The 12003-nt window shown below is 46.2% G+C and overlaps 1 protein-coding gene across 1 annotated transcript in view; it reads left to right on the top strand.

Moving 5' to 3' along the window:
• Positions 1 to 12003, top strand: part of ACO2 (aconitase 2) — a 39089-nt gene that overhangs the window by 15027 nt on the left and 12059 nt on the right. Inside the window, exons 5-9 of the mRNA XM_015419172.1 lie at positions 892 to 1050; positions 1213 to 1363; positions 8598 to 8702; positions 9666 to 9757; positions 10206 to 10311. Of these exons, the coding sequence (XP_015274658.1) occupies positions 892 to 1050; positions 1213 to 1363; positions 8598 to 8702; positions 9666 to 9757; positions 10206 to 10311 (613 nt within the window). The remainder of the gene's footprint in view (positions 1 to 891; positions 1051 to 1212; positions 1364 to 8597; positions 8703 to 9665; positions 9758 to 10205; positions 10312 to 12003) is intronic.

The following is a 12003-nucleotide window of genomic DNA, read 5'->3' as shown; positions in this document are numbered from 1 at the left end:
GTAGAACTGAGTGTCTAGCTTCCTAATGAGGTTATTTTTCCTTCCCTGGGCCCACAGTTCTACAACGTAACCTGGACAAATTCTCCAGCTGTCTACTCGAGGTCATGCTTGTAGAAGTGCAGTCTGATGGTTAGCAAATCATTGAGGGTCTGTGCGGGGTAATAAGTGCCTTCAGAATCCTTTATGTGTGTTTCAGTTTAATTAGAGAAGGTTGGTGGGTCAGAAGTCCACTTAAACTGATAGAGCTGTACACTTTGTTCTATTCCATATCAAATACATTGTTGGAATATAGCCTATGATAGTATAAACCTGAGAGAATTGAATGAATTTGCTACTCCACAAACTAAATTGTGGTCTGTATTTGTGATAAAGACATTCAAACTGATCACAGGCTGTTACCTGAACTCCTGTTTTCCTTGGTCCTTCAGGTACCAATTGTAGAACACTAACTATTCCCTTTTCTTTGCCAGGATTTCTTAGTTTTAAAACAAACAACAAAAAATGAGACACCTCTTGCTTGTTAGAAAGGGCATGAACAGCCTTTGTTGTATTTGACCTTTAGGATAATTGGCCATGTTCGAAGCAGTTTTTGAGCTATTGGAGTTACCATGGTTGCCAGAGTAATCAGACTACACTTTTGAGAGCAGGGATTGAAAGGGGAAATCACATCATGGAAGAGTTTAAAATAATGGGTTACATGTATGGCTTTCTGATGGCTTAATTTCTCATCTTCTCCTTGATTAAAATTGCTTTGACAATTCATGAAGCCCAGTGCAGCAGTGTTTGGTTTAGTGCCAGAAAACAGTTTCAAACTCTTTTTTAAATTAAATCTGTCTGCCATGTTCAGGTCATACTAATCTTTCTCTAATTATATCTCGACCTTTGTCTCAGATTATCCTGGAGAACTATTCCTATCCTGGTGTTATGCTTATTGGTACAGATTCCCATACCCCCAATGGAGGTGGTTTGGGTGGAATCTGTATTGGAGTTGGTGGAGCTGATGCAGTGGATGTCATGGCAGGAATTCCTTGGGAACTGAAATGCCCAAAGGTGAGGCAGTGGAGGATATTTACATTTCTTCTATGCAAAGAGCTGGGATATAGGAGCAAAAGGATCTTACTTTCTGAGAATTTGGACTTTGTACATTAAAAGCAGATTGTTGAGAAATGGCTCCTTCTTTGAGCTTAACATGTATATTCTTTGGTTCTTTAGGTAATTGGTGTAAAACTAACTGGCAAGCTGTCAGGTTGGAGCTCTCCTAAAGATATAATCCTGAAAGTGGCTGGCATCCTCACTGTGAAAGGTGGTACTGGAGCCATCATAGAGTACCATGGGCCTGGTGTGGACTCCATCTCCTGCACAGGTAAGGGAATATCTCTTTGCATCTGGGAGTGTGGCTTGGGAAGTTTTGGTAGCTGACGTTAATCACCAGAGCATTCAGTATCTCTTCGCATTCAAGTGATGGGCCTGGTTTGTTGTTCATTCCTTGAGGGTTGGTGAGATTACAACACTTTATCAGTCATTGGCTAAGCTAATCAGCAAAAGGGCTGCTGAAGACTATGAACTACTTTCCAAGAGGCAAATAAAGAAAGGGGTTACCCTTCAGGAAGCAGATGGTCACCGATGCATCAAGAAGGCATTAAAGTTCTCCACTCCTATGTGGAAGGACTTGAAGCTTCCACTACCCAGCAGCTACTTGTATCGAAATGACCATCAGACTAAGAACCTTGATCATGTCACCCCTCAGCTGTCGTATCTCCAAGCTAAAGAGCCCGAAGCGCTTTAACCTTTCTTCACGGAAGTGGAAGGAAAAGGAAAGTGGTGGTTGTCAGGGACTCTTTGCTCAGGGGTATGGAACGTAATGTGTCCAGGCCGGATCCCCTACTCCGAGAGATGTGTTGCTTACCTGGGGCCAGGATATTACAGACTGACTGCCAAAACTGATAAGACCTACTGATCAGTACCTGTTTGTGCTGGTTCATGTGGGGACAAATGACACGGCCGCGAATACCATCATGAAAATTAAAGAGGACTATGAAGCTCTTGTAAGGCAGTTGAAGGCATTGGGGGCACAGGTGGTATTCTCTTCTTCCAGTCAAAGGAAGAGGAGTGCGAAGAGAACAGACCATACTCGAGGTGAATCGTTGGCTGAGATGGTGGTGCCGGCAGGAGCGCTTTGGGTTCTGGGACCACGAGACAAGTTTTCTTAAGGCCTTCTAGCACATGATGGGCTTCACCTCTCAAGGTCAGGGAAGAAAACGTTCGGAAAGAGCCTGGAGAGCATAATCAGGAGAGCTTTAAATTGAAGCTGCAAGGGGAAGGGGATGATAAACATGGGGACTTCGATGAAGAAGAGAAAACAGCGGGGGCCTACCTGGGTAGGACAGGTCAAACAAAGTTACAAGGCTACAAGTGCCTATATACCAATGCCTGTAGTCTGGGTAATAAGAAGGAAGAGCTTGAAGATTCTCTTGCAAACAGAGGGCTATGATATAATAGGAATCACTGAGACTTGGTGGGACGATTCTCATGACTGGGATGTGGTAGTGGATGGGTATGAATTGTTCAAGAAAAACCGGAAGGGTAGAAGAGGAGGCGGAGTGGCGCTGTATGTGAAGAGAGGGATAGATTGTCAGGAAGTTCTGGAGAATGGGGTTGACAGCCCCATGGAAAGTATATGGGTGGAAATAAGGGGAGGTAGGAGAAAGGGTATTGTTGTTGGAGTCTGCTACAGACCGCCTGACCAGGGACAGGAAATGGATGCTGTCCTCCTTGAACAGATTGGTAGAGTATCCAGACATCAGAACCTTATAATTATGGGAGACTTCAACTTTCCCGATGTATGCTGGGAGACAGGCTCAACAGGGGCCCCATATGGGCCCCATTTTTGGCCCTGGCCCCTGCCTGGTGGAATGAGCTCTCAAGGGGAGCGGTGGCACAGTGGGTATATCCCACTGTCTTAACATCCAAACTGTGTCAGTTCGAGCCCCGCGCTGGTGTGAGCAGCCAGCCTGTTGTCCCCAGCTCGTCGTCCACCCAGCGTTTTGAAAGCCTCGGCGAGTAGATAAAATGGGAACCACTCCTTAGAGAGGGTGGGCACACCAATCTCCCTTGTGGGAGGGTTGGCTACAAGAAAAAATCCCTGCAGTGGGATGCTCCGGCCAGGTGGTGGCAGTGTGGCGATACGACATACGGGTCCTGAAGCCCCAACGTCATCAAGCCGGTTGATGCAGCCGTTCGGGACATGACTGATCCAAGCCAGAGACGTTTCCACCGTGCAGTTACGGCGTTTGCAATTAAAAATGAATTATATGTTGTCTTTCCTATCCCCTATGAAACATTGTTAATCCCCTGTCTAAAGAGTGTAACTGTAAATCACTTTGAGCCCACTCATGGGGAAAGCGATTAATAAATCTAAAGCATTATTATTATTATGTGAGATCAGGGCCCTGCGGGATTTACTACAATTCCGCAGGGCCTGCAAGACGGAGCTCTTCCGCCAGGCCTTTGGTTGAGGCAGCAGGTGTCCCCCTCCTTGGGTTCCTCCATCAGTAGCCTGGGTCCTTTGAGATCCTAAATTTTGAAGATCTCCAAGCAAAAACTTAAATTCAACATCATTCAACATCCGCAGGGCCTGCAAGACGGAGCTCTTCCGCCAGGCCTTTGGTTGAGGCAGCGGGTGTCCCCCTCCTTGGGTTCCTCCATCAGTAGCCTGGGTCCTTTGAGATCCTAAATTTTGAAGATCTCCAAGCAAAAACTTAAATTCAACATCATTAACCACTGAGACATCTGGTTCTTACTAGAGTTGTGTTATGTGATGCTGTATTGTATTTTAAAATGTAAATTGTGTTTTAAATTGTTTTAATTGTATTCTATTTTATTGTTGGAAGCCGCCCTGAGCCCATCAAGGGGAGGGCGGGATATAAATCCAATGAATAAATAAATAAACAAAGCAACAAGAATCATGCAACTTCCTAACCTGTCTGGCCAATAACTTCCTTTTTCAAATGATGGAGGTAGGTACAAGGGGCTCGGCCATACTAGACTTGATATTAACCAACAGGGAAGAATTGATAGACGGGGTGAAGGTGGTGGGGACCTTAGGGGGAAGTGACCATGTCCTCCTTGAATTCCAGTTGCTGTGCGGGGAGCAAGGAAGTTCGTAGCCAGACTCGTAGGTTAGATTTTCTTAGGGTCGACTTAAACAAACTCAGAGGCTTGATGGGAGTCATTCCATGGGGGAGTGTGCTGGAAGGGAAAGGAGCGGGTGAAGAGTTGGCTTTTCTCAAACATGAGCTTTTGCGAGCTCAAGCCCTCACTATTCCAGCAAGATGGAAACATGGTAAGGGCTCCAAGAAACCGATGTGGATGAACTGAGACTTTCAGAATAAGCTGAGGGAGAAAAAGGAAATAGAGGGAAATGGAGGGAAGGTCAGACCTCTAAAGAGGAGTATATGAGAGTTACTAGGTACTGCAGATTAGCCATCAGAGAAACCAAAACTCAGTATGAGTTGGGTCTGGCCAGGGGGGCTCGCTACAATAAGAAAAACTTCTACAGATATGTGAGAAGCGAATGCAAGGTAAAAGAGGCAAGTGGACCGCTTTTGGGAGTAGAAGGAGAAACTCTGGTGGAGGACAGAGAAAAAGCAGACAGGCTTAATGACTTTTTTGCCACTCAAGAACTTTCTAATGAACTTGCAGAGCCTCTGTTCATCATCTTCAAGGCCTCCTGGAGAACTGGGGATATGCCACAAGATTGGAGAAGAGCGAATGTTATCCCAATCTTTAAGAAAAGGAAGAAGGATGACCTGGGAAACTATAGGCTGGTCAGTCTGACTTCCGTTGCTGGGAAGATATTAGAGCAGATTTTAAAGGGATCGATATGTAAGCATCTGAAGGACCACTTAGTGATTCAGGGAAGTCAGCATGGTTTTGTCCCCAACAGATCTTGTCTTTGATCGTGTGACAAGCTTAGTGGATTGTGGGAACTCTGTTGATGTGATTTGCCTGGATTTCAGTAAAGCTTTTGATAAGGTTCCCCATGACATTCTGATGGGCAAACTGGAAGACTGTGGACTGGCCTTTTTACCAGTTATCTGGATGAAGGAGTAGAAGGGCTACTCATTAAATTTGCTCATGATACCAAATTGGGAGGAGTAGCAAACACCCAAGAAGATAGAGTTAAAATGCAACAAGACCTGAATACTCTGGAGAAGTGGGCAGTTGCAAACAGGATGCAATTCAACAAAGATAAGTGCACAGTATTACATCTGGGCCACAAAAATGTCAAGCACAAATACTGGATGGGGGATACATTTCTGGGGAGTAGTGTATGTGAAAGAGATCTTGGGGGAAGGGGGGACTGTAAACTAAACATGAGCAGTCAGTGTGATGCGGTGGCAAAAAAGGCAAATTCAGTCTTGGGTTGTATTAAAAGGGCCATAGCATCAACATTGCAGGAGGTCATAGCCCCTCTGTATACTGCCTTGGTCAGGCCGCACCTTGAGTACTGTGTGCAGTTCTGGAGGCCTCACTTCAAAAAGGATGTGGACAAAATTGAGAGGATGCAGAAGAGAGCGACGAGGATGATCAGGGGTCTGGAGACTGAGCCCTATGAGGAAAGACTAAGGGCCTTGGGAATGTTTAGTTTGGAGAAGAGGAGACTGAGGGGGGACATGATTGCTCCCTTTAACTATTTGAAAGGCTGTCATTTGGAGGAGGGCAAGGAGCTGTTCCAGTTGGCAGCAGAGGATAGGACCTGAAGCAACAGGTTTAAATTACATGCAGAAAGGTATTGGCTGGATATTAGGAAAAACTTTTTCACGGTCAGAGTGGTTCAAAGGTGGAATCAGTTGCCTAGGGAGGTGGTGAGCTCCCCTGCACTGACAGCTTTCAAGAAGAGGCTGGACGAATATTTGTCAGAGATGCTTTAGGCTGGTCCTGCATTGGGCAGGGGGTTGGACTAGATGGTCTGTACGGCCCCTTCCAACTCTATGATGCTATGGATGACCACTAGATGACCACTAGAGCGTCACTGGCAGAAAACTCAGAGTGAAACTGATCGAACACAGCGTAGAGCCCATATTGGAGCATATTCTGTAGCAGTGATGACAGCAAAGAGACTGTCTTTCTCTGCCACCATTGCAACTGCACATAATTGTCCGGCTGAGCTGTTTTGTGTTGTTCAGGAACTTTTACATCATAGCCCCATGAATTTGGACTCTGACCACCTGACAGCCTGCTGTGACCAATTTGCCATTTACTTTGCAGAAAATTGCTCAGATCACTCTGGGTTAGCTGCTGGCGTAGATGCATGCCCAGATGATGTACCTCTGGCATCTGGTTGTCTGATTTGTATGGATAATTTTCAGCATGTGGATCCTGAGGACGTGGAGAAGATCTTTGGACAGGTGAGACCGATCACCTGTGCTCTCAACCCTTGCCCTTCCTGGCTGATCAAAGCTGCCAGTGGGGCACTGGCTGAGTGGGTGAGGGGAAATGGTAAATGTTTCCTTGCGAGCAAGAGTTGTGCTGCTCATGCTCAAGGAGGCAGTGATTAGACCTGTTTTGAACAATCTGTCCCTGCACCCGACTGTGTCAGAAAATTTCCAGCCAATCTCGAATCTTCCATTCTTGGGCAAGGTGCTAGCGTGGGTTGTGCCCTCTCAGCTCCCCAGGGGTTCTTGGGAGATAATGATTTTCTGGACCCATCTCAATCTAGCTTCAGGATTTGGAACAGAGACTGCTTTGGTTGCCTTGACTGATGATCCCTATCGAGAATTAGACGGGGGAACAGGACCCTGCTAGTTCTGCTGGATCTCTCAGCAGTCTTTGGTACTATTGACCATGGTATCCTATTGAGTGGCCTCTCAGCACTGGGACTAAGGGGCACTGTACTACGGTGGTTCAAGTTCTATCGGGGGGGGGTGTTCGCACTCAGAAGGTGGTGTTCCGGGATTCCTGCTCTTCCCTGTGACTGTTGACCTGTGGGGTGCTGCGGGGTTCCATCTTACTCCCATGCTATTTAATATCTATATGAAGCCACTGGGAGAGGTCATCAAGAGGTATGGGCTGTGATGTCACCAATATGTAGATGAAACCCAGCTCTGCCTTGCTTTTCCACTGAATTCCAAGCATGCTTTTTATGTTCTGAACTTGTGCTTGGAGTCAATAATGGCCTGGGTGAGGGTGAACAAGCTGAAACTTAATCCTGACAAGACAGAGGTCTTCTAGGTTAGAAGAAAGGCAGACCAGGCACTTAAGATCTCCCCCATCTTGGGCGGGGTTATACTTCCCTTGAAAAGCTAGATTCACAGCTTGAGAGTGCTGCTTGACACAGCAGTCACCTTAGAAAACCAGGTGGCTGCTGTGGTTCAGAGTGCATTGGCCCAGTTCCAGCTGGGGCATCAACCGTGTCTGTCCCTGGATCAGTCAGAGCTAGCCACAGTGATCCATGCCTTAGATACATCTAGAATGGACTATTGCAAGGCACTCTACTTGGGGGCCAGCCTTGAAGAGTGTTTGGAAGCTGCATCTAGTACAGAATGCTGCAGCTAGGCTTTCTGGGCGGGGGCCAGCTATCAGGAGCATGTCCTCAGTACTACAGCAATTATACTGGCTACTGATCCACTACTGAGCCCCATCGAAGGTGTTGATTTTAAAGTCCTTACACGGCTTGGGATCAGGGTGTCCGATGGACTGTCTTGTCCCACACGTCCCTGCCCAAGAATTAAGATCACAGGGAGAGGACCTCCTGACTTTCCCACCAATCAAAGAAGCTTATTTGGTGGGGGCATGGGAGGGCCTATTCAGTGGCAGCCCCATAGTTATGGAACACCCTCCCCAGGGTGGTGTGCCTGGCCTCCTCGTTGTTGATCTTCAGGAGGCAGTCGAAGGCAGTTTTATTTAGGACTGCGTTTTGATTGGTTTACCTTTTCTTATTGGCAGTCCTAATTGGAGTTACTAAACTGTGACTTTATGAGCTTCATATTAGTTTTTATTGTTTTTTTATAATGTTTTATTTAGATTGTAAGCTGCCTTGAGTTCTGCAAAGGAGAAAGGCAGCTAATAAATGTTTTTAATGGTACACCTATAGGTGTCTTATAGTTAATCAGGCCCTTGGGCCATTAAGGTCAGTATGGTCTACTCAGACTGACAGAGGCTCAAAGTCTCAGTTGAAGGTCTATCACATCTCCTATTACTTGATCCTTTTAACTGGAGATAGCAGGGATTGAACCTGGTGCCTTTTACCTGCCAAGCAGAAGATCCACCACCGGTCCATGCCCCCTCCCCAAATGGTAGTGTAATATGGCTGGGTTCTTTTTCCTTGGTAAAGACAGCAGTAGTTTTGTGGGAAGGAAGAGTTTCATTAATCTCAATCATATCGTAGTTTTAACTTTGATACATATAGTTTGTAGAAGTTTCTTAAGTGATATTTATATTTATTTAACAAGCCAGAACGTTCGTTCTAAACTCCTAAACTAAATTATGACTTAAAGATGGCAATGAACCAGCTCTAGAAAAGCTTTGAAGCTTTTGGTGCTTGTCGCACTTGTGATATGGGTTGTTGTTGTTGTTGTTGTTTTTTCCTCCTCCAGGAATGGCAACTATCTGCAATATGGGAGCAGAGATTGGTGCCACCACTTCAATTTTCCCTTACAATCACCGGATGAAGAAATATTTGAACAAGACTGGACGAGCTGGTAACAATTTGTGGGGAAAGTCAAGGGGTGGAATCATGTGGGAGGCTAATGGTTGCCTTCCACTATCTTGCCTTGGTTGAGACAGAGGTAAGAGAAGCTGGGACAGTTTTTGCACAGCTGTCATCTTCCCCGTGGAAGAGAGATTTTTTTTCCCCTATGGGAAGGTAAACAACCCACTTCCAGGGAACTTTCTCCTTCAGTTCTCAGTGCTGACTTTCTATCAGCAGTGTCCAGGAGAAGTTGTCACCCGTAGCATGGCAGCATCCATTGCTTTGCTTTGTGTTGCTGTGTAATTGTTTCAGCAGAGCTTTTGGATGTCCTGCTTTACAAGCTGCGGCAGTACAATGAGCTTGATGGTGCGAGGCTGCCTTGTTTTTTGTTTCTATTTCTGTATGAATGATTCATGTATACCGAAAAGACTAAACATTTGAAAGGGGGTTGGAAGGCATTAAGACTGTAATTAGACTTAGTCTTTTGTCTCTTAACCAAGGGAAAGTTGCAACCTCACTAGTCATTTATTTCTTGGGGTGAAATTGAATATACAGGGAGACATCCCTTGGAGAGAAATCCTCTGAGTAAAAAGAGATGGTAAATCAGTCAAAGTGGTGCAAGGCAGCATTAGCGTGTACTCTAGCCTGGGTTCAAGCCTAGCCGTAGCTATCAAGAGGCAGTGGGGTGCTGTGAATGTGCTGTGTTAAACATATGTAGTAGAATTAATGCCTTTGTTGATTAGACTTATTATTCTAAGGTCGCTTTAAATAAAGATAATGAAAATGTATGGGGCTGATCTCTGGCAAGACTTGGATTGCCTTTTATTTTTAGATTGATCTTTCAGAAGTATACTTGGGGTTTGGGAGTGACACATGCTTGGAAACTCCAGCCTAGGTGTGACTCTTTGTCTACAAAAAATGACTGTCATGGGTTTTCATGTTGACTTCAGATTCTTCTCCTTTCTAATTTCAGAGATTGCTAGTTTGGCAGATGAATTCCAAGAATACTTAAAGCCTGATCCTGGCTGTACTTATGACCAGCTGATTGAAATTAACCTTGATGAGGTGAGAGACTGTTCTTTAGATTCATCATTTGGTGTGAAAGTTGGGGTAGGGGACCTAACAAGGGTGTGTGTTTAGCACTGTACTATATTCAAAGTGTTTATGTAGTTCAGCAGGGAGGCAACATTGTTTTTGTCAAATATGTTTAGGTCACATTGGACTGGACTCGGGGGGGAAAGAAGAACAGGATAAGTTTGTGTTATAACCATGCACCTAGCTAGCTTAAAAACTAGTCCAAACAGATGGGCTAATAAGTTTGAATTCATCCTGCTTTTAAGTGTCCTCCCACCAGGTTTGTCAGTGCACCTATTAGATTTGGGTTTCTCCTTGCAAATGAGATCGCTGTGCTGCAGAGTGATGACAATATTTCTGTGTTCTCTGGATGAATCATGATTTTCATAAAGTGATCAGAGAATTGTGAAATCATTAATGGGATTTTTCTTTCCTGAAGCTGAAGCCTCTTATCAACGGGCCTTTCACTCCAGACTTGGCACACACTGTAGATGAGATTGGCACTGTGGCAGAACAGAAAGGTTGGCCAGCGGATATCAGAGTTGGTATGTAGCATTTTCTGATTGCAGAGTAGTTTGCAGCTTCTAGTTTTTAAGTACTTTGCTCTCCAGGCTGGGAGCAGTGGAAACACTCCTTCAGCTGGGAAGAACACTTTGTGGATCCAAGTGCACTGTGCAACGAGCAGGCCACATGGTTGCAGTGGGGTTTCCTTGGCTTAGAACATGAAGACACCTGTGCTGGCGATATTGCATTCTTCGGCCCTGCCATGATTCTTGTTCTCCTCTTCCCTAAGGAACATGCTTAAACTTTTAAAATTGCATGCTGATACAGTGAAACTTGGGCTGGTTTTGCTTCAGTGTTGATTGCTGTGCAGTGCAGGAAATTAAAGATACCATGTGTTTTGCTGGCTCTTCTCGCCATAGAAAAATAAGTATCTGTGCCGGACAGCAAACAATTGCAGGCTTTTAGGCAAGGCTGCTGGAAAAAGTGTGAGCTTGCTGAAAAACGATTGACAGCTCACGGAGCTCATTCTGATTGGGTGAAGGCAGCTTACTGTGGAATGGAACACTGAGTTGTTTAAAAACATTCATGTGGGAAGGAGTTAGTTAGCTAGTTGGTGTGAATCAGTTGGAGTGGAGCTAGAGAGGGAGTTAACAGAGAACTCCTAATGAGAGATTCTGAAGAGAAAAGGGGTCTGATAAGCCCTGTCTGGAGCAGAGCGAGTGTGCTGTGGCCTCTGCAAATAACAGACTTAGGGTGGAGATAGTGAGTTTGGCAAAGAAGTGTCAGTACCTCAGCTATTCAAGGAGTGGAGAGAAATAAAAACCAACCTTGGATCCGGCCGAATTGACCAACTATCGGCCGGTTTCCAATTTGCTCTGTTTGGGCGAACTAATTGAGAGGGTGATGGTGACACAGTTACAGGGTTTTCTGGATGACGCTTCCATCCTAGATCCCTTCCAGTCCAGGATCCCTTCCAGATCGAGGCGGTGTGGCAGTACTGCTGTTGTTAGACCTGTCGGCTGCATTTGACGTGGTCGACCACCAGCTGCTGACCCACCGCCTCACCGACGCAAGGATACAGGGGCTTGCCCTTCAATGGCTTGCCTCTTTTCTCCAGGGTCAGGGACAAAGGGTGGCGCTAGGGGAACAGCAGTCCCGAAGACACCTGCTTGAATGCAGTGTGCCTCAGTGGGCGGTGCTTTCCCCGATGTTTTTAACATCTATATGCGCCCCCTTGCCCAGATTGCCCGGAGGTATGGGCTGGGGTGCCATCAGTATGCGGATGACACCCAGCTCTATCTGATGTTGGGTGGCCGGTCGGACTCCAGCCCAGAAGACCTGAACCGGGCACTGCAAGCCGTGGCTGGTTGGCTCAGACTGAGCCAGCTGAAACTAAACCCAGCAAAGACGGAGGTCCTGTGCCTGAGTCGGGGTGGTCTGGGAATGGGGATCTCTCTCCCGGCCTTTGATGGGGTGCTGGCGCTGGAGGTTAGGAGTCTGGGAGTGCTCCTGGATCCCTCCTTAACTATGGAGGCCCAGGTGGCAGCCACTGCCAGGTCGGCCTTTTACCACCTTTGGCTGATTCGGCAGTTGGTTCCCTTCCTCGACCGCGATGACCTGGCTACAACGATCCATGCAACGGTCACCTCGAGATTAGACTACTGTAACGCTCTCTACATGGGGCTGTCCTTGTCACAAATCCAGAAGCTGCAGCTGGATCGGGGTGGTGTGGC

Source organism: Gekko japonicus, unplaced genomic scaffold (assembly GCF_001447785.1).
Source record: "Gekko japonicus isolate JY-2015 unplaced genomic scaffold, Gekko_japonicus_V1.1 scaffold37, whole genome shotgun sequence".
Taxonomy (NCBI): domain Eukaryota; kingdom Metazoa; phylum Chordata; class Lepidosauria; order Squamata; family Gekkonidae; genus Gekko; species Gekko japonicus.
Note: the sequence above shows the minus strand (reverse complement) of the source record. Positions and strands in the feature narration are given on the sequence as shown.